Raw genomic sequence first — 23,259 nt, 5'->3', positions numbered from 1 at the left:
TCTGAACAGTGTTAATGGAAATGGGGCTTTGGCTAATCGCGTGAGTGTGCCAGCTAGAAATTCACATATCGGCCTTCTGTTTCCCTGGTGCCAGCCACAGAGAAAGCGCTCACTAAATCTGAAGTAAAAAGCTCTGATGTGCACTCAAAGGCAATGGCCAGGCTGAAGTTCTTTCTGTGATTTCAGATCCATGGTCAACGGAATGATACCAAGAATATTTCTCTGGGTACAAGTGCCAAGGGAACTCACGACAAATGGAGAGTTACTAAGGACGCAGTATGAGGTTGGCTTAGAGCCAAGAGAAGTGGGTTTTAATCCCATCTTTGCTGGTCATCTTAGACAAAGCATTTCAACTTTCCAAGTGCCAATACTCTCATCTGCAAAAGGAGAATAAAACCAACTAGCTCCTAGAGTTGCTGCAAGAACTAATGAAAAAAGAATATATGATTAGAACAGTGTCTGGCACATAGCAGATGTCTCAAAAAGATTAACTGAAAAAATTTTAAAAGGGTGTGGGGGAGAATTGGGGATCTACCATATAAAATATATAGTATAAATCTAAATAAGGGTGTTCTACACGCTTAGTCCATGGATGCTGTCAATAAGCCTCTTTGTAGTCTTTGAGCTATTTACAAGCTACACAAGAAGCTCCTCTAATTAGTATACAGTCAGGATTTATTTTTTACCCAAACCAGTATTACCCAGCTCCACCAGCCACCTATCTACCAGATTTGGCTCAAACTACCTTTGTGATTCTTTATGAGAATTCTCGAACTCCTTCAGTGGGATGGCTATTCTTAACAATGTTCCTCTGGCTCTTGTGACAATTCCCACACAAGGGCTCTGACAATAGTTTGAGAGGTGGCTCCCAATAAAAATCACCTGGTCCCCAAGGCAAGCACTTTGAAGGGGCTAAGATTCATTTGTAGGTGTAAGTCCTGGATGTTTCTCCCTTTTCTGAAGCCGAAGCCTCCCTTCGCGACACTGCATCATAGTGACCTATTTGCATATCCATCCCCTCCATCTAGGAGGAGACCTTGGGCATGTTACTCCATCTCTCTGAGTAGATGGGCCTTTCTGTAAAATGAGGATAAATCGATCTTCTAGGACTGCTCTTAGAATGACATGATAACATTTCTACAAAGGTCTTATTTTAGACCTACCTGCTATCCATAAGAGTTACCTAAAAGCAATATGAATTAAACTCAGATATGAAAATCTGCAAGAAAAATGGGGACTTTGTGCTAGAAGAATTCACACTGAAGTATTTACATTAGAAAACAAGATTTAGTTAAGCCTTCCATATTTATCATTTATAAAGGAAAACAATCAATATACATTAACTGAGCAAAGAGAACAAAAACCTACATTTTTCTTATACAGAATATCACAACATTATTGACCGAGAAAACCTGAAATGAATATTTCCTGACTCTGAACTAAATATTGCTGCGTTTTCCTCTACTGACACACAGTCATTTTTATAGAAGATGGTGCTCTGGAGTGTTTGACAGCTTTTATCTTTCAGATGCTTTATAGGTCTGAGGAGCAGTAAGCCTACATCTTATCAAACCAAATTGAGAAAAATGTGGTTTGCCAAGGTATGACAGGTCACATTTGGACTTGTCAAGAGAGGGTCATCAGAAACCTCAGGCTAAAATAGCCTTTGCATTCCCCCTCTCATCGAAAAGATAATAAAAAGCCACTATTGAGGAAATAAAAGGAAACAATTAGAAAACTTTTTAATTATGAAATTGGAGAGGTCCAAAGGCTTGAATAAAACTGATGTCTGCTCAGCCACTTTATCCCCAGGATACTGCACATAACTGATCTAGATACTGCTGATGGCATGTGAGATATAAGGAGACCCCCTCTCTGTAGAGAGGTTTCCACCATCAATCAGTAAAATTCAGACCTCAGTTAAGAATCAACTATTTGCTTAAAAAAATGTTTTTTGAAGTCAAAGTAGTATATGTTTATAGCCTTAAAAACAAAGCAGAAAGTACTAGAGGCTTATACTTAAAAACAGCACTCCGTCTCATCATACTCCTTACTTTTAATTCATAGTAATCACATTCAACACAATATTTATCTCCCTATTTCTAAATAACTATTTCTTCATTTTAAATTTTAAATATTAATATTTGACTTCCCAGTATGTTATTAATTTATTATAGACATATACATACGCTATATGCCAGACTGTTCAAAGAGCTTTGCAAGTATTCACTCATTGTAATTTTACTTGACATGAGGTCATTGGTGACCCGAACAAAAGCTGTTTAAGTGGAGAGCCAGGAGCTAAATCCTAACAGAAGACTGAGGAGAGAATGAGAGGAGAGGAGGTAGACAGTAAATAGAAATAACTCTCCGGAGGAATTCTCTTCGAAAAGGGAGAATAGAAATGGGATACAGGGGATGTGGGTCAAGGAAGTTTTGTCTTGTTTTTAAGTTTGGGAGATGCTATACCATGTTCACAAGCTCATAAGAAGGCACCAGTAGAGAAGAAAAAATAAAGGTGGAGGAGAGAGGAGCTCACTGCTGGAGGAATTTCCTTAAGGTAGTAAGAAGGAAACTGAAGTGTCACCTTCTCAATAAGGCATTCCTTGGCCATCTGTTTAAAACTGTAGTCCCTGCCACCTCACCATTCCCCATCCGCTCTCCATATTTTACTCCCTACTACTTCTCATCAGGTACTGTACTATATATTTGACTTACCTTCTTTACTAAAGGTCTATCCTACTAGGAAGCAAGCTGCATGAGGACAGGGATTTTTGCCTATTTGCTCACTGTGGTATCCCCAGGATCTACAACAGTGCCATGAAAAATATCTGTTGAATGAAGGCAGGTACACAAGCAGAGAGGTTGGCCTTAGAGAGGCCAGACAGTTCATGCACAATGGAGAAGGCAGGTTGGAGGAGCAGAGACCTCAGGAGGCTGATCGGTGTGGTAGGGGCTCGTGCCACTCTCTTCTGAGGGCTTCCATTACATAAGTACAGTATTTCAGGTTGGAAATAATTTTCCCTTAGAAGTTCAGGACATGGCTTCACTGTCCTCTGGTTTCTACAACTACCACAGCAAAATCTCATGCAATTTTGATTCTTAATCTCTGTACAAGAACCTACTTTGTCTCTACCCCTGTATTGTAAAATTTCATGATAAAGGGGCTTGGTATCTTCTTTTTAAACTTTTAAAAAATTTTGAAATATATATATACAAACATATAAAAGTATGCATATAAGCAACTTTTTTTTTTTGATGAGGAAGATTGGGCCTGAGCTAAGACCTATTGCCAATCTTCCTCTTTATGCTTGAGGAAGATTGGCTCCGAGCCAACATCTGTGCCCATCTTCTTCCATCCCATATGTGGGTCACCGCCACAGCGTGGCCCAATGAGCAGTGTAGGTCTGCTCCCAGGATCCAAACCCACAAACCTGGGCTGCCGAAGCAGGGCACACCAAACTCAAACACTACGCCACTGGGCTGGCCCCATATAAGCAACTTTTAAAGGAAAAAAAACTTAAGACTCCAAAACCCAGCACCTAACTCAGTGGTTGGCAAACTACAGCCTGAGGGCCAAGTCTGGCCTGCCTCTCACTTTTGTAAATAAAGCTGTGTTGGAACACAACCACACCCACTAGTTTACTGATTGTAAACTACAAGGTCAGCGTCCAGTAGTTGCAACAAAGACCATGGCCTACAAAGCCATATTTACTATTGACTCTTTACAGAAAAGTTGGCTGATCCCTAACCTAGCTCAAGACAGAAAACAATACTTTTGATGTTCCCTGTATGCCTCTTCCCAACTACACTCTTCACTCCGTTTAGGGAAACTACTACCTAAATTTGTGTTAATCATTTCTGTTTTTCCCCTTATAGCCTATATGTATCCCCAAGAAAAACCATTTAGTTTTTCTTACTTGAACTTTATATGAATGAAATCATACTGTATATTCTTCTGCAGCTTCCTTCTTTTACTCAGAATTCTATATTAGAGACCCAACCATGTGGTTAGAGTAGTTCATTTTCACTGATACAGTGTTCCATTGTATGACTACATCACAATGTATCAGTTCTCTGTTGATTGTCATGTGGGCTCTTTCCAGGTTTAAAAAACAAAAACAAAAAAAACAATGCTGCTTTGAACATGTATCCCATTATACATGACCAAGAAGTGTATGTAGGTAGCACAGACACACACACACACACAATTCCACCCAGCAATGGAATTGCTAAGTGTTGGGCATACGTAAACAGTTTTGTGCCACATACTTTTCCAAGTGTAGTATGTGAAATTCTCCAGTACATCTCCAATAACACTTGGCTTTATCAGACATCTGATTTTTGCAAACCTAGTGCTTTAATCGCTATAGTTTTAGTTTGCTTTTCTATGATTACTAACGTGGTTGAGCATCTTTCCATATATTTATTAGCCATTTGTGTTTCTTCTGTGAAAAGCCTTTTTGTGCTTTTTGCCAATGTTTCTATTGATAGGTTTGTCTTTTGCTTTTTAACTACAGTACTTCTTTATATATTTCAGATATTAACCCTCTGTCAATTTTTTATATGGCAAATAGCCCACCCCAGCTTGTGACTTGTCTTTTCATTCTCTGAATGGCATCTCTTAATGAACAAAAGTTCACAATTTTAATCATTTCCTTTATACAATGTATATTTTGGATTATTTAATTAAGTCTGTCTCTACTCAAAGATCATAAAGATTATTCTATTTTGTCTTCTAAAAGTTTTAAAATTTTGCCTTTCACATTTAAATCCTTGATCCATTTGGCATTGTTTTGCATGTGGTGTTAAGACAGAAATTGTCTTCCTTTTCTTCCTCATGTGGATAAGCAATTACTGAAAAGTTCATCTGTTCCCCCAGATTGTACAATGCCACCTCTGTTGTATACAAAGAGCTCGTACACATGGTCTGTTTCTGCAATCTCTATTCTGTTCCATCAGTCTATTTGTGTATCCCTCTGCCATTATTCGTGTCTTAATTACTATAGCTCTATAAAAAGTTTTGATATCTGGTAAAGCAAGCTTCCATAACCCATTCTTTTTCTTCAAGTATGTCTTGGCTCTTCCTTTGGCTTTTCTGTATTAATTTTATAATCAGTTTGCCAAGTACCATGCAAAATCCTATTAGGATTTTGAATGGAATTGTATGCAATCTATAGGTCATTTTGAAGTGAAACGACATCTTCAATATATTGGGTCTTCCTATTAATGAACATGGTCATGCTTTTTCTCTGTCTATTGGTGACCACATGAGTTTTCCTTTAATATGTTAATGTGATAAGTTAGTAATTATTATATTAATAGGTTTTCTAGGATTATCAACCTTACATTTCTGGAATAAACCCAACTTAGTTATTACGAATTACATCTTTTATACATTTGCTACTATTTTGTTTATTACTTTTACAGCCATGTTAATGAGTGTGATTGGCTGATGAATTTTTTTTCTTGTAGTGTCTCCTTGTGTGGTTGAATGTCAAGGTTATACAAGTGTCACAAGAAAAGGTGGAGTGTATTCTCTCTTTTTTTCTAGACACTTAAGGTGTCTGTCTAAGATTGAAATTATCTATTCCTTGAGATGTTTGATAAAACATACCTGTAAAACCATCTGGGCCGAGTGTTTTGTAAAAAAATTTTTACATATTGATTCGATTTCTATAAATTAAATGATCCATTCAATTTTTCTATTTCTTCTTGATTCAATTTTGGCAAATTATATTTTTCTGTCCATTTCACCCTAGTTTTATATTGGCATAACGTTGACAGCAGTATTTTCTTCCTATTTTTTAAATTTCTGCTGCATCTGCTCTTTGTGCTTATTGCTTTATTCCTTTATTTCATTTTAGTTTGGGGAAGGAACAGAAATAACTGCGTTTGTTTAATCCACCACATTTATCTAAACAAAATCACACAAAAGGTGTACTCTTCCTTTTCTGTAAGAGAGAAGTAATAACAGAACCTACTAGAAACAGTTGTAGTGAGGACTAAACGAGTTAATAGATGCAAAGTGCTTAGCACAGTGCCTGGCACATATTAAGGGCTCAAAAATATCATGATTACATTACAAGGAATTCAGTCCCACTGATATGATATCCTGTTTTTCTTTTAATGAAGTTTAATACTCCAAAGCAACAGTAACTGGTTATGGACAAATGCACTCTTATTCTACTCAGCCCCATAAAGATGCCATGTTAAATCTGGTTGCAATACTCGCATTCTGAAACTCAGCCTGGGTGTTCAGGACCTGAGATTATGAACTGCACTTCTAATTTAAAGAAAAAGCAAAACAAAGCAAGGGGTCTACTGTGTGCTATTTTTCCCTTGAGGACAAGGGCCATGCTATCATCATCTACTATGTGATATGAGCCTAGCACACAGTAGGTAATGCAAAAATTATGAGTTCTTGACAAGCAAAAAATGCCAAAGAAATAATAAAATAATGAAGTTCTGATGAAAACTATAAAGAAAAATCTCTCTAATAGCCTCACGAAGTTTTCATTATTAGGTGCCTTGTATTCGTAGGTAAATACACAACTGAGTTTATCCATAGGCCCTTCACTAGGGAAATTCCCACTCTAAGAAGGTCTTTTACTCTCTCTAACAGAGAGGCACCCGTTAGGCATTCCCAGTCAATTTCTGTATGTAAGTTTTACCTCAAAAGAAAAAAATACTGTAAACAGATATTGAACTTTAGTTAATAACATACTTTCTCAATTATTTAGGGTGATGTATACTGACGTCTGTGATTTACTTTGAAATGCATCAAAAAGTAAGATGGATTGATGGATGGTATAATGGATGGATAGATGAATAAATATGTGTTAAAGCAAGCATAGTAAAATGTTAGTGGCAGAATCTAGATAGAATTATATGGGTGTTTGTTGTAAAACGATTTCAAGTTTCTATGTTTGAGAATTTTCATAATAGAATATTGGTAAAAATATAAACTAATATACTTAGCAAGTTAAAAAAACTAAAATGAAAAGAATATGAAAAATAGTTATATTATACATATTGCAAAAGTTATTACAATATAAAAAGAACTCATTCCAATTTATGGAAAAAAAAACCCTCAAGAGCCCTATAAGACAAATGGAAAAAGACAATACCAAAATACAAAGAGGAAATAAATCTATGGAAAATATTCAGTTACCTCTAACCAAAGAAATTAAAAACAAAGCCTACCTGCAATACCATTTTATGCCTATTTTATTAGCAAAATTAAAACACATATGTGTGAACACACACACACACAATTCTGGCAAGGCTGCAGTGAAATGGTACACTCACATACAGCTGGCAGCATTCACCATCAACAAGCACAGCCTGTTTGGGAAGCAATCTGGCAGTCTGTAAGTCATAGTGCTTATCAAGTCCTTTGACCTGGTGGTTCCACTCCTTAGAAAATGAACTCTTTCATCAAAAGCAGACGAAAGATGTTCACTGCAGTATTATCTACCAAAGCATTAAACTATGAACAATCTAAATGTCCATCAAGAGAAGAAAGATTCAGTAAATGATGACACATCAGTATAATGGAATATGATATAGACAAAAAAAATGACAATGATGGAAGCTTATGTGGAAATATACAAAGTGTTCACTACACACGATCAAATGGAAAACTATAATTGATTGTGAAACTATAAGAATAAATGAAACGTGCATTGGCACTGTAAAGGAACATGAATAATTAATGAAAATGACATGTTACTATCTGAGGGGATTGTGGCTGATTTCTTTATCTGAAATTTTCTTTAATCTTTCTGATATGTCTTTCAATTAAAATAAAATAATTTAAAGACTCATCTCAAGACTGTCTACTCACAGTGCTGAGTTTGCTGCAAATGATGAGTATCCGGCGTTCGTAGAGCATACTGGCGTACAGGTGTAACATGTTGTTTACATCCACAGCCACAAAATATTCTGTCAGGTTTCTCTAGGAGAAAGAAGAAGGGGAGGTTTGTGGCTTATTTTGTTTGTTCTTATTACAAGCAGTATCCAATAAAAGCACGAGAAACAGAAAATAATCAGAAAGTATACTCTCCTCTTCCCCGTCCTATTCTTTCTACCCAGGAGACCAAACCCCAGTCATGTACAATATCACGAAATGTAAAGGTGGAAGAGCCCTTCGAGATGAAGCAGTCTGAGCAATTACATCTCTGTGTGGTGATTACAGTTTACAACATGAGGTCATTTACAGCGCTGTGCTGTTTTTCATAGCAGTTCCGAAGGCTGAGCAGGATAGGAAGGAAGTCTGCAATCTTACAAATGAGGAAACCAAGGCTCAGAGAGAAATGCCAAGATCAAAAAGTCTAATGAGTGATAAAGACAGGACTGTATCTCAGATCTTCTGACCTCAGCTCCTAGAACTTGCCCAATGCACTGTGCCATACGTCTAAGCAAAAGAAAGTACCCAGGGACCAAAATGTTTCTGGCACAGAGCCTGTTTCTGTCCAATAGATCCCACCCGCAAAGGCTGGGCATGCTCCTCTCCTGTCATCACCGCTGGTGTCCCCCTCCTCCACAGTTTACATTCTCTATAACCGCTCGGCTGGAATTAAAGCAATTTGGAAGATTTACAATTTCCAGGTATTTCACTCAAAAGGAAAAAAAAATCGAAGACAAGCAGCAGCAAGTTGTGACCAAGCAGTGTGTTAACTAGCTCTTGTCTGTAGCCTGGGCTTCAGTCCTTTAATTAGTACTATAGATTGGTACTCTTCAGATTTCAGAAAAAATGTAATGTGTTTCATTTCTGCAACCCTTTCTATACCCACCTGACTTTAATAATACACATGAATATGCTAATTTCTTCAATGTTACAGGTTTTCAATGCCACACAATATAATCCTCTGAAAACGAAGGGTGTTGGGGAGGGAAGAATGCTATTGCCAGGGGTTGCAGTTTATAATGATGAAAGATCTGTAACCCATAAATTCAAGTTAACCAGGTGGATTTTAGATGCAAAATAGCATAAAGTGCTTTTCAATAATACTGTGGGTTGGGAATAAGAATGGGCACTTATCTTATGATTTATTATTGTTTGATTGGAGTACCAGGTTAACCATCGGCCCTTATAAACAGAGTGAGTGAATTAATAGCTCCATATACTGACTGCCTACCAAGTACCAGGCACTGTACCAGGTACCTTTGTATGTGTAATCTTATGCAATCTTCACAAAAATCCAGTGAGGTATTATTCTTTCCAGTGTCTAGATAAAGTAAGTCTGGGAGAGATGCAGTAACTGGTGGAGTCAGATTTTGGACTCAGATCCAACTCCATAGTCCATACACTTTCCCTTACATTACATTGTTCTTAAATACTTTTAAATATCTACAATACACAAGGCTTGGATTTACATATATTATTTCACTTAATCTTGAAACCACTCCTGAACAGGTATTATTCTCTCTACATACAGATAGGAAGACAGGCACAGAGAAAGTCAAGTAATTTGACTAAGGTTGTACAGTAAGTGGATAAGGCATTATTCAGGCTTGGGTGGGTTTGTCTCTAAGCCTGTGTTGTTTTTTTTTTTTCCCAGATTTCTGGCTTCTTGTTTTTTTCGAGGAAGATTGGCCTGCGCTAACATCTGTTGCCAATCTTCCTCTTTTTCTTTTTCCTCCCCAAAGCCCCAGTACATAGTTGTAGCTCTTCTCTGTGGGATGTCGCCTCAGCATGGCTTGATGAGCGGTGAGTAGGTGTGCACCCAGGATCTGAACCGGTGAACCCCAGGCCGCCGAAGCGGCCCATGAACTTAACCGCTACGCCACCGGGCCAGCCCCACTTTTTTTTTTTATACTACTAGAAATAGCAGGTAAAAGTTGTATTTGGAAAAAGAAAGCATAGCATAGGAACAAAGCAGGATCAAAGTATGCTCAAAGAAAGAGAAAAAATGTTTCTGTTAAAAATTATTGTTATCCCATTTATTGAGTAATCCTTATGTGCCAGACAATAGTTATTTTGCTTATGTTCTCTCTAATCTCAACAACCATGAGAAAGGCATTATTTCCATTTTACAGATGGGAAAACTGAGGCTCAAGAAGGTTAAGTCGTCTTGCAAAGGTCACCCAGCTAGAAAGGGCCAAGTTTCAAAACTAGATCTCCTGAATTTAAAACTCTTGCTCTAACCACCACATCAACTTGCCTCTTAACAAATTTGAAAAACAAAACAAACAAAAAAGGCAGTCTGAATTCATCAACAAGTATATATCTTGCTGGTGGCCTGAGGAGTGCTGAGCTAATGATGTCAGGGTGGGGTTTGTTCTGAAGACAGTGACATGGCAGAGCTATTCTCGCAAACAAAAATACAAGGCCCTCAGCTGAGCATTTCAGTAAAATGCTTAACTGCTGATGAATTACATGAATTTTTCTTTTAGGAGAGGATGGAAATAAAAAGAAAATAGAAATGAGGAGCTTAAAGAAGGCCAGAAAGCCCATTAGCACTTTTGACAGATCCAAAGATAACTCTGAAGCCACCAAAACGTGGCCTCAAGAGTCTGCCAAGAAGCTTCACGCTGGGTAGAAATATGTTACACAGCTTGCCATCCAAATAGGGAGACACAGCGTCAGAGACAAATCCTGTGCCTTATTTTGGTGGGAGAAAAAAAAATCACAAGGGTACTTTTGAGGATGGGGAAGGGAACATTTCTGAAACAAAAACACCACTTGGTTGAGGCATAACCCCCAGGTCCAATCAGGTTCCGAGGGATTCAGGTGCTTCTTCCAAAAACTCTACACAGGTATATTAAAAATATGTAACATTTAGCCAAATTCTCTCTAAACTGTCATGTACTTTTTTTGGTATTTCTCATCCCATCTGTGCTGATTACCAAGATATTTGTGTCTAAACAGAAGCTGTCTTTCTTATCTGCTTCCTCCCCTGCCTCTTTCCTTCTGGGATGCCACCCACCAAGGAGGGTGGGAGTGGGTGGGAGTGGTGACAGCCCTGGGAACCTCACTCAGCCGTGGGAGCACCTGTGGGGCAGAGTGGGCCTTAGCAACTGTAGGGAGCACTTGCACTTCCTACCAAGCCTCATCTCAGAAGAAAACTCCTCAGAGAGAGGGGTCTCCTCGCCTGAGCCTTTAAGCATCTAGTGGCTTAAGCCATACCAGTCCTCAATTTCTCAGACCTGCCATGCCTTTTCAGGGCTTTACTTCTGCTGCTTCCTCTGCCTAGAATGCTCTTCTCTTTCTTGAGGACACCTATTTATTTTCAAGACCCAGCTTAAATATTACCTCCTCCTGGAAGGCTTCCCTGACTCCTTATTTGTCAAGCTCTCCTTTGTGCTTCCATGGTAATTTGTCTCTATCTTATAATCACTCAGTTACAAGTATGTTCTTCCCACTAGACTGAGGTCCTTTGGGTAGAATGACATGTCTCATTATCTAGCAGTTTGAAGAAAGAATGAATCAATGAGTGAAGTAACTGACTGAAGACTATTGCTCCTTAGCCCAAGTGTGAGCAGCAGTGGTGTAAGAGAACACATCAGCCAAGGTGGTATATTAGGAAGAACATAGCTTTTGACTTCAGAAAACCTGGGTCTGAGCTGGATGACGTGATCAATTACTTAGCAATGGTGAAGGGCATTGGAGACTCACCAAGTCAGGTAATCTAGTGGGGGAAGGGGAGCTTTTTAAGGTTTCTGTGGCTATATTTATTCAAAGTGTAAAGAAATAAGTGGTTTGTTCATCAGGTAAGTGCAGGGGGTGGAGGGGATGGAACGACATGGTACATAGAAGCAGGTGTTCATTTCACAGCCAGGTCATCATATTTCTCAGACGCGTAAGATCAGAGTGTAGGGAACGGAGAACAAGGAGAAGAGACGGCTTCCATGGCAAGTTATCCTGTCAAGATTGCAGCCAGAACATATCATGAACTTATATTTATAAAAGGTATGCCACTCTCCCAGCACTTTGCTTCAGTGGAACTAAGTCTTCAACCTCCCATTTCTGCTATAATCAGCCAATCAACAAACACTTACTTGACTCCTACTATATGCTTAGTACCATCCTTGGAGCAAGAGTGGCATTAGACCCAGAAACCCAGTGTGCAAAGTACTGTGGTCCAGGCTACACAAGCTCCAGGGCTGGCTAAGAAGGGAGGATTCAATTCTGCTGGATGGATATGGGGGGAAGGCTGGGGAAGATTTGACAGAGTAGAAGATATTTGGTCTGGGCCTCCCAACACGAGTTCCCTCAGTGGACAGAGGGAGAAGCATATTCCAGGCAGAGGCAAAGCAAGGAAGAGAGAAGAGCTCCAAGCAGGTCAGGAGAGTGAAGGGTGGCATGCAGGGCAGGGGGCGTGCTGGGGCAGGGAAGCTGGGTTTGGATCCTGCGGGAGCCTCTACTTTACTCACAGGTAATAGGGAGCTGCTGAAGGATCATGATATGACCATATTTGATCTTTTCAGAAAGATCTTCCTAGAGATCCTGTGGAAGGTACACAGGAGAGGGCAAGCAGGAGGCAGGGCAGCCAGTTAACGGGCTACTACCATATTCTGGGAAAGAATGATTAAAACAAATATTTACTTAGAGGAAAGCTTTGGATACAGATGTGACAGATCTCTGGAAAGTGGAATCACAGGACTTGATAATGAATTAGACTTGGGAAGGGAAAGGAAAAATAGCGGACACCCCCCAGACTTCCAGGTTACTATGTACCACATTTGTCCACTTGCCCAAATAGTTTTTTAAAGGGAGAGTCCATTCATTTAATGAAGGATCAACCCTCCTTCTAAAGAAGCATCAATCCTGTCAAACACGGTGTCGCTGGCCACCTAGTCTTAGGCCTAGCGTCCTGGATTACAATACCACCATGGCTAAGCCTAAATAACCACCCACTCTGTTCCCTGACAGTTTACTTCTCTGTGTGACTCACCTGTCAGGAAAGGAAAATCTTGTTTAGAGGAACTATTTCCCAGTGTCCATGGTCAAAAGGGCTCAGTTTTCTCAATGCCAGTGTGTTTTTAGGCTTAAGGACATTCCTTTTCTATTCATGCAGTTTAAGCATCATTTCAGTTATGTCCCTGTGAGCAGTGTCCTATCTGCCTAGCATTTACGGGCCCGCTCTGTAGGGCTGGAGAGTAGGGATACAAAGCTGACCGCTACATAGGCTGGAAGGGGTTCAAATCCGAGGAAGGTTTCTGGTTAACAGGGACGGATCAGCCTGGAAGCTGAGTTTCGGAAGAGGCATGCGCTGCACAGGCTCGTTAGACTCTCCAGGCCTCCCTTTCTCATCTCTACAAAGAAATGGAGGTGAAGGTCCCTTCCAGCTCTAACCCGCTGTGGCTCTAAATCCAGACAAAGAGGAAGGGAAGGCACCTGGCCAAAACCCCTTTTCCCCCAGGAGAAGTCCCATAATGGCTGCTCCTTTCTAGCTGCCGCTGCTGTCTCCTGCGGCGATCCAGGTGGCTGGGGACTGCAGGCTCACTGTGATCCAAGCCTGGGGTTAGGAAGCAGGTGGGGGCAGGAGGTGAGGGTGGGGTGCAATGGGCCAGGGATGGGAGGGGATGTAGTGGGGCTTAGAGAAAAAAGCGTCTTAGGTTCAATACCTAAGGGAGATGAGATAATCCCCAAACCAAAGAACCGACTCTAAGCTGGGTACTCCTTGGAGCCTTCGAAACAGATGCTTGTCCGCCCCACGGTCTGTCATTTTATTAGTCTTTGTGACTTTCAGCTTCATACACAGTGCAGAGGATAAAGACTTACTATATGTAGTGTGTCTGGAGGAGGCTTCTAAGGCCAGAGGCTTGGTTTTGTCAGTGGGTCTTATTTCCTAAAATAACTCCTGCTCAGATTATTTTACCATAATGTAAACCTTTAAAACCCTCAACTGACTTTTTTTTAAAACAAGAATTTAGGTTACCTTAGTTGTGTGGGATTCTTAAAAGAGAATTATCAATTGGATTCTAAAATAATCTGTCTGAGAAGGACAAACTTACATAAGCAATCAAATCAGAGAAATACGTTATAGGAAAGAAAGCAGAGTTTACCCAGAGGTCAATTTTTATCCCTCTGTGTGAATGCAAAACCCATTAGAATAAACAATTACCTGACAACTCTTAAGAGCAACAATGGAATTCTCCATAATCTCAGTGCTTGATAATAGGTCTTCTACTACCACCTCAACTTTGTTTATTTTTGAAAGTCACGATGAGTTCATAAATCTTTTCTATATCATGGTGCATCTTTTGACAAAGTGGAGTCTGGGCAATGTTATATGTAACTGTCCATTCTAAATGCTTTCCTCGCATCATTAACCACTTGGTATGACACTGGCCAGATAATTAAGACAGGTTTGTTTAATATTCCAAATGAAGGTCTATATGACTATCCATTAATCAAAAATATACTTCAAAACATGGGCGCTAAAAAAAATCCCTTATACAGCCAGTTTACAGTGTAATTATTATTACATATCTGTTCATGATCTGTGACTTTTTTTAATGCAGGTCAACTGTTTAAAATTTATAAAGATTTACGCTCATTTAATTATTGCCTGTATAAAATTCACTCCTACATGTGTTATCTTGATAGACAGAGAAAACCCTGACGAGCAATTACATAGTGATAGTTTTTCAGTGAAAAGGAAGAAAATATTTTCACAAAGAAATTGTAGAAATAATGAGAATTAACTTCAACAGGCATCTGAAAGTGAAAAAAATTAATTTTTTACATTTGCTTTTCATTAATGTCTTGCAAACACATGGCCCAAAAGCCAAGTGAAAGGAACTATTATTTTTGCTTCTCCTGGGGGTGGCTGCATGCTCACTCATTCATTCATTCCATAAATATATACTGAGTACCTACTATGTTCTAGGCACAGTGATAATTACAGAGATGCAGTAATGAAAAAATACCTTTAGAAGGTATTTTTGGTCCTTTCATCCTTATGGAAGAAGAGACGGCATTACACAAATACACAATTACATAAATTACACTTACGATGCATGATTACTTAGAAGGGTACAGGAAGCCATGGAGTCAGAGGCCCAGGACCCAGCAGCATCTCAGTGTGGGATTAGATTGAACTGAGTGTGAATCCTGGTTTTAGCATTTACTGGCTGGGTGACTAGGGGCAAGTTACTTCACATCTCTGGGTTCTTTTCTTTTTCAGAGCAGTGATAACAACCACACCATAAGGCTGCTGTGAAGATTTCATGATATAACAAATAGAGCCGGATCTGATCCACAGTGGGTATTCAATCAATACTAGCTCCTCTCTCTCCTTCCTACGTTAACCTTTCTCTGAGGCTGTCCAGAAGAATATGATTATCTGGTGACATAATCAAGTTCCATATCCCAAAGTCCTTTTACCCTTTTCTTTGCTTATTCTCTTAAGTTCCGAATGTCCCTTAGAGGAGATAATCAATAAATGTTTAAAGAACACCTCCCATATTACAGGCACTGGAGTCCTGGACTCCATTCCCTGCACCATTTCCAAGCCTCAGAAATTCTCGTGTCAACGGTGCCCGCTAAGAGACTTTTGTGGCCAAATATACACTTCATGAAAGGAAAAGTACTGATCTTCACAACCAAAAATGTCAGAAAAAACTTAGAAAAGACAAGCTCCAAGAAGTCATGTTCCCTAGCCCTCAGCCACAACTCATACCTCAGAGAGGTTAAGACTAGAATTCTAGGAAAGCCGAGGGAAGAAGGGAAAGAGAAGGACCATCAAAAGCAGCATCTCTGTTGCACCAGGCATTGAACTTGGAACTTCACATTTAATACTTCATTTGTTTCTCCCATTTTCTTTATTAGATAAGGACACTGAGGCTCACAGAATATAAGTAGCCTGAGGTCCCACAGTGATGGAGCCCAGTGTCTGACTGTCTCCAAAACCCACGTTCTTTTCACTGTAGCAGACTACCTTGTATTAACAACCCATGGTTATTGCTTGTTTCAATTTCCAATGCAGCAATTTAGTCATTTTAAATTAATCCTTGAAAAATCACCAAGAGATTAAAATGCAAATTTCAACATGGCTAGAGCTCAATAGTGATTCTATGTCAAAAATCACACAAATTTGTTCTACAAAAGTTCAGATTCTCCTTAGAGGAAAAGCTTTTCTATTTCATTTCATATTTGTGATATGAAAAATCCTGTCTTTTCCTTTTTCCTCATGAATATCAGAAGTCAACTACAGGGAGGCAGGAGGGTATAATGGAAACAAAATGCTTTGGTTTCTTATAAACCTGAGTCACTACATCCCATTTAGGAGCAGATCTTGGGCTGGTAACCTCAGGTCTGTGAGCCGTGGGTCCCTATGTGTAAAATGGGGCTCATGTCTACCTCTCACAGAGTAGCTATAAGGATTTAAATGGAACCAAGTATGTTACAAGTCTGGCAGATTTTTATTATTCTTGCTTAGAAACAAACAAGGCCAGGCTTTGACTGGTTTGCAAAGGAGGATTTAGGGGACAATGGGTCATACACAGGGAATTGGTTCATCAGTGGCAAAACCAGCAGAGGGAATGCAAATTTTTTTAAACGGTAGGGGCAGAGGAGGTGGCATACAGTGCAGATGGGAATTGGAGGTGGGGCTATAAAGAGGACAGGTTTTTTTTCCTAAACCATTTCTAATCTCAGTAATTGTGGTTTTGAAAATGAAGAAATTATCAGAACTTTCAGGTACCTTAAATTGAAGTTCTTAAGGAATTCTCAGTCCTTAAAATAAAAAAATTAAAAAGATGAACCTAACCTAGGCAATAATTATCATAATATTATTTATAATAGCAAAACATTAGAAATAATCTAAATGTCTATTAGTAGGAAAGCATAGTTAAAGCACTGTGGGGATTTCTAGCAAAATATGGTGGATCAAACACATATGTATACTTGTTATTTCTTTCTCCTGATACCACGCTCCCCCACCCTCAACTGGGAAAAGTCACAGTATAAGAATTTTAAAAGACACAAACCCCAAAGAACAGGAGAAAAGACAGTAATGAAAAAGAGATGTCAAATTTTTGAAAGCCAGAAAGCAGATGTTACTAAAGAAATGGTTCTCAACCTGGGTCATCTGTCCCCATGAGACATTTGGCAATGTATTTAGATACTTTTGGTTCTCAAAGCTGGAGGGGGGTGTGCTATCATCATATACAGTCATGAGTTGCTTAATGATGGGGATACATTCTGAGAAATGTGTCATTAGGTGATTTTGTCATTGTGCGAACATCACAGAGTGTATTTTCACAAACCTAGATGGTACAGCCTACTACATACCTAGGCTATATGGTACTAATCTTACAGGACCACTGTGGTATATGGGTCTGTCATAGACCAAAACATCGTTATGCTGCACATGACTGTAGAGGGTAGAGCCCAGGATACTGTTAAACATCTCACAACCTACAAGACAGTCACACACAACAAAAAATTTTCTGGCCCAAGCTGTCAAGAGTGCCAACTGAAGTCGGGAAACTAAAGGAGACTGACCTGACAGCCCAGTAATGGCTGAACACTAAGGCTGAGGCCAGGGGACAGAGCAGCAAGCATCAAGCCAACTCACACCACAGAACTCCAAAAAGTTTCAGGAATTAGAGACACCCAGAACTCAGAAGGCTAGGGGAAGGGTGCCAATAAAATAACAGTATTTCAATCCCAAGATTCTCCTCTCCTAGCTCACTCAGCTAGTCAACTGGCCTTCCAGCATTCCTCTAGAAGAATAAATGTTTTCTTTCTAGAGGAACTCAATCAGAAAGGCTTGGGGACACCAAGCATAACTGAGGACAGGGGATAAAGCATTAAATCAAAAATGTAGGGGAGATTAGATGAAAGTATACATGCTAAATGTTGATATATCATAACCTACTCAGCTTCCAGAACACTGGAAATTGAGCTTATACTCGGGGCAAGAGAAAACTGACTAGTCCAAAAGAAAAGATTCTGATACTGTATTTGAAAGCCTCCCCCACCTCACCCCGCAACTAGCCAGGCCTCTGATCCATCATCTACAATAAAGCCTACCAGGTAACAAGCCCCAGTCAGGAACACAGAGCTTCCAATTAGCTTTTTAGTGCCTCACTCTTAAGTGTGACTGGGCAATCATTTGAGGAAAGTCTCTGTGATCAAAGATACAGAGCAAAACAAATAGAAGAGAGGAATGTTGAGGAAGAAAACAATGCAGAGAGAGGAACAATTTTTAAAATCTATAATAGTCTCAAAGAGATGAAAAAAATATATCGTACCCATGAAACAAGATGCGATTAAAAAGTGAACAATTTATTGAACAACAGCAAAAAGCTCTTAGATATTAACAAGGGTGGGAGAAATTCAAAAGAGTGGAAAGATTAGTTGAAGAAAGTAGAAAGAATACTGAAAGGGAGAGATGGAAAATAGAAAAGATAAGACTATTAGAGGATCAACATAGGAAGTTTAACATTCTACCATAGAGGGAAAGAAAAGAGAAAAATAAAGAATTTTTTCAGAGAAATATGAAAAAATTTCCCAGCTCTAAAGGCCATGAGTTTCTAGATTGAATGGGCCCACCAAGTGTACAGCACAGTAGAAAATGGACCCATAGCAAGGCAAATTGTTGTGCCATTTCAGGATACTAGAGACAAATAAAGGATCCTAAAAAAAAATATCAGGGATCAGAATGGCTTAAGACTTCCAAGTTTCAACAGGAAAACAAGAAGTCAATGGAGCTATGTCTTCAAAATTCTGAAGGTAATTTCCAACCCTATCAAGAGCAGAATAAAGTCATTTTCAGTCATGCAAGGTCTATTTTTTTTTTTTTTTAATTTTATTTATTTTATTTTTCCCCCCAAAGCCCCAGTGGATAGTTGTATGTCGTAGCTGCACATCCTTCTAGTTGCTGTATGCGGGACTCGGCCTCAGGATGAACGGAGAAGTGGTGCCTCGATGCGCACCCGGGATCCGAACCCGGGTCACCAGCATCGCAGCGCGCGCACTTAACCACCAAGCCACAGGGCCGGCCCATGCAAGGTCTAAAAATGTCACCTCCAAGACAATACTTTCTCAGGAAACTACTGAAGATTTCACCAAAATAACAGAAGAAAATTAAAAAGCAGGAAGATGTGAAATCCAGGAACTCTTAGTTGCAACTGCTAAAAACTTGAAAGCAGCTGTCTCTGGGGAGTGGAAAGTAAGAAGAATTTGGAAATTTCCTCAACAATTATGTGGTATGTGATTTTTTTTAAGCCATTAATATGTATTACTTTCATAAGAACAAAAATACCATGAAATAAAAATATCATTAAAAAAAAGGATGAAGTAACTAGATATGAACAGTTTTTAGAATACATTAAACACAAAAAGTTAGTTGCTCAACAATATAAATAGTATCACATTTATGTCTAACAAATGTCTACCACGCACACAGGTACTCACACATCTAACACTGAATTCATAGAGGAGGATCTGGAAGGACACTCCTCACACTCTGGAGGCAGGATGGGTATTAGGGAAGGAGAGATGGTAGTAATGGAGGCCTTTCACTTTTTTCAATATGCACTTCTGAGTTGTTTAATTTTTTTTTACAACAAAGATACTGGTAAAGAATTTTTAATGACACAGGTAAATGTTCATAATACATTGTCATAATAAAAAGCAGATATAAAGGTATATAGTATTTGGTATCATCCCTATTGTGTTATTAACAATGTAGCTTCTAAACTTTTCTTCTTTTAATCAAAAGGACTCTTATCTCAAACAAAATATTACCTAATTTCCAATTTAAGCAGATAGAAATGAATCTGCTCTGAGTAAAGCAGGAACACAGACCCCGTGCTCTGGTCAGTCAGCCACCTATCTCTCTCACGCCTTCCAGGGTCCTGAAGCAACCTCAGGGCCCCAGTAGTAGTTTGAAAACTACTAATATCATAAAAAGGAAGGAAAGAAAAACTCAGAACGTGTGACTTTCTCTGAGATTATAAGTTATTTTCCTTCTGCTTTTGTATAATACATATGAATGCATATCTTTTCTATGATTTGGAACAGTTCAAATAATAATAATATCTGTTCCTTAACACGCCTATATAACCACATACACCTGATACACTTGTAGCAGCAAGTGGCAGAGATGGCCAAAAGAGCTTTATTAATCTTTTCAAGTTATGGTTCTATATTCATATTTCCTATTTCAAGAGGTTGACTTTGATCATCTATATTTTTCTAGAAAATTTTCTATCATAATTTTCAAATTTATTGGATTAAGTTTAAGATTTTATTATTCTTTTCAGAAATTCAGTTTTTAAAAAGTCTTATTTTTCAATTTTACTTTAACAATATTTTCTAACTAATTAAGCTATAATTTTTCTAGTTTTGGCTTTTTTTATTGCTATTCTCTTTCTAGTTTCTTGAATTGAAAGTCAAATTCATTATTTTCTAAATGTCTTCTGTATAAAAAAAAAAAAAAAAAAAAAGCATTCAAAGCTATGAATTCTCCCCTGAGTGTAGTTTTGGCCACATCCTTTAGGTCTTTGTTGTTTAGTGTTATCATTGTCATTAATATCTAAATAAAATCCAATTTCAATGTTTTATGCTCTTTGATCCAAATACTATTTCAAGTAGATGAATTTTTTGAATCTTTATCATTAATTCCTAGTTTTATTTCATTGTAATAAAAGATGGTGGCCTGTAAGAGTCTGAGTTTTTCTATTTTGAATTTTTGAGTGTGATCTAGTTCATAATCAATTTTTATAAATGTTCCATGGCATTTGAAAATAACCCTTCAATAGTCTTTTGCTATTGCTCCATGGGATACCCCTGCTTCTGCTCTTTCCACAGGATTTTTCCAGTTCTTTTTGGCTTCCTCCATTGTCTACACTTTATTGACTGCTAAGTATCAATAATCATCTCCTTTAAGTTGCAGAAATTCCTCAAATCTTCAAGTTCATGGTGGCTCCCTCTGCCATTATGTGGACACTTTTCTCCTTAATTTATATAGTTATAGTCAATGGAATTTTTTGAGAGATGAAAGGTAAAATTATGGGTTCAAAGAGTAGCACGGTATATACAGTATATATAGAGCTCAGCTTCTAGCATCAGAAAGATCAATGTTTGAATTCTAATTCTACCACTTATTTGCTGCAGGACTTTGAATATGTTATTTAAATTCTCAGGGCCTCTGTTTCCTTATATAAAATAATAATTACAGTAGTTACCACCTAAGCTTGTTAAGAGAAGTAAATGAGAAAATGCAGGTAAGGCACTGAATACATCATTTGACAAGCAGTAGTACTCAGTAAACATTAGCTATTATTGTTGAAATGGGAACTATGGTTTGAACTTCTATTACTTAATGTCAGACAAAAAGGAAGCAACAATTTCCACCAGAACTTGACCATATTAATAAACCTTATGGATATACTTGACAATCCCAACTTATTAAGATAGTTATCTAATCATAACATTTAGCCTAACTTCATTAAGTAAACTTGATTACTTGATATTTATAATTTATCTGCTCTATAGACAACACTTTAAAGAATTTCCTTTCTGTGAATCTATAGCAGTTATGAAGAAATATACCACTTATTCCAGTACTTTAAAAAACTAATCAAGTATATCCCAAAAGCACTGAAAGCAATTTAAACAGATGTTTGTACACCAATGTTCATAGCAGCATTATTCACAACAGCCAAAAGGTAGAAACAATTCGCGTCCACTGATGGATAAGCAAAATGTAGTACGTTATATACATACAATAGAATATTATTCAGCATTAAAAAGGAAGGAAATTCTGACACATGCCACAACATGGATGAACCACAAAGGCATTATGTTAAGTAAAATAAGCCAGACACAAAAGGACAAATATTGTATGATTCTACTTATGTGAGGTGCCTAGACTAGTCAAATTTGTCGAGACAGAAAGAATAGAGGTTTCCAGGGAAGAGAAGGAGGGGGGAAATGGGGAATTGTTGTTTAATGGGTACAGAGCTTCAGTCAGGAAAGACAAAAAAATTGTGGAAATGGATGTTGGTGATGGTTGCACAACAATGTGAACGGATTTACACCAATGAAATGTACACTTAAATATGGTTAAAACGGTAAATTTTATGTTGCATATATTTTGCTACAATTAAAAAAAAGTAATCAAGTGCCTGAGTGGTGGCGATTCTATATTTAATCCTATATACTACTATTTATAATTTGAGTAAAACATTTTGAAAATGTGTCTTAAGGCTAGGGTAGATATGTCATTTAGCTTGTTCAGAGGGCAAATGTTAACCTCTGCTCCGTCAGACTCAAGTTCACTGCTCCTAAGTCTTTAAGAGGTGAGGGTGGGGGTCCTCACACTTATACCCACAAAAACTTTATGTTACTCTCTTAAAAGTGAACATAGAAATGGAGTACAAATGGTCCCCAACTTACAATGGTTCGACTTACAATTTTCCGACTTTACGATGGTGCGAAAGCTACACACATTTAGTAGAAACCATACTTTGAATTGTGAATTTTGATCTTTTCCCAAGCTAGCGATATGTGGTATGATCCTCTTTCATGATACTGGGCAGAGGCAGCGAGTTATAGCTCCCAATAAGCCATGTGACCACGAAGATGAACAATCGATACAATTACACTTACAACCATTCTGTACCCATCCAACCATTCTGTTTTTTAATTTTCAGTATAGTATTCAATAAATTACATGAGATATTCAACAAATTATTATAAAATAGGCTTTGTGGGGGCCAGCCCTGTGGCGTAGCAGTTAAGTGCACGCGCTCCGCTGCTGGCAGCCCGGGGTTCAGACCCCGGGCGCGCACCGATGCACCGCTTGTCAGGCCATGCTGTGGCGGTGTCCCATATAAAGTGGAGGAAGATAGGCACAGATGTTAGCCCAGGGCCAGTCTTCCTCAGCAAAAAGAGGAGGATTGGCATGGATGTTAGCTCAGGGCTGATCTTCCTCACAAAATAAAAAGAAAAAAATAGGCTTTGTGTTAGATGATTTTGCCCAACTGTAGGCTAAGGCAAGTGTTCTGAGCATGGTTCAGGTAGGCTAGGCTAAGCTATGATGTTCAGTAAGTTAGGTGGTATCAGGGGCATTTTCGACTTACAGTATTTTCAACTTACGATGGGTTTATCAGGATGTAACTCCATCATAAGTCGAGGAAGATCTGTAGAAGCATTATTTTACTTGAGTAAATCTTACCCTAATAAAGAAATCTTTATATGGAAAGTTCTTTATATACAAACATTTCATTTATAACAAAAACTAAAAACCACCTAAATACATGAGGGAATAGCTAAGTAAACTACATAGC

At 38.4% G+C, this 23,259-nt stretch overlaps 1 protein-coding gene across 8 annotated transcripts in view; it reads right to left on the bottom strand.

Annotated features, from left to right (window-relative positions):
- DENND1A (DENN domain containing 1A) overlaps positions 1 to 23,259 on the bottom strand; it is a 504,435-nt gene that overhangs the window by 250,778 nt on the left and 230,398 nt on the right. For all 8 annotated transcript variants that reach the window (XM_004423432.3, XM_087419123.1, XM_087419121.1 and 5 more), the window contains one exon: positions 7,850 to 7,960. In XM_004423432.3, the coding sequence (XP_004423489.1) occupies positions 7,850 to 7,960 (111 nt within the window). The remainder of the gene's footprint in view (positions 1 to 7,849; positions 7,961 to 23,259) is intronic.

This window comes from Ceratotherium simum, chromosome 29, assembly GCF_057802395.1.
Source record: "Ceratotherium simum simum isolate JZ-2026a chromosome 29, ASM5780239v1, whole genome shotgun sequence".
Lineage (NCBI taxonomy): Eukaryota > Metazoa > Chordata > Mammalia > Perissodactyla > Rhinocerotidae > Ceratotherium > Ceratotherium simum.
The sequence above is the reverse complement of the archived record's forward strand: the minus strand, read 5'-3'. Positions and strand labels throughout refer to the sequence as shown.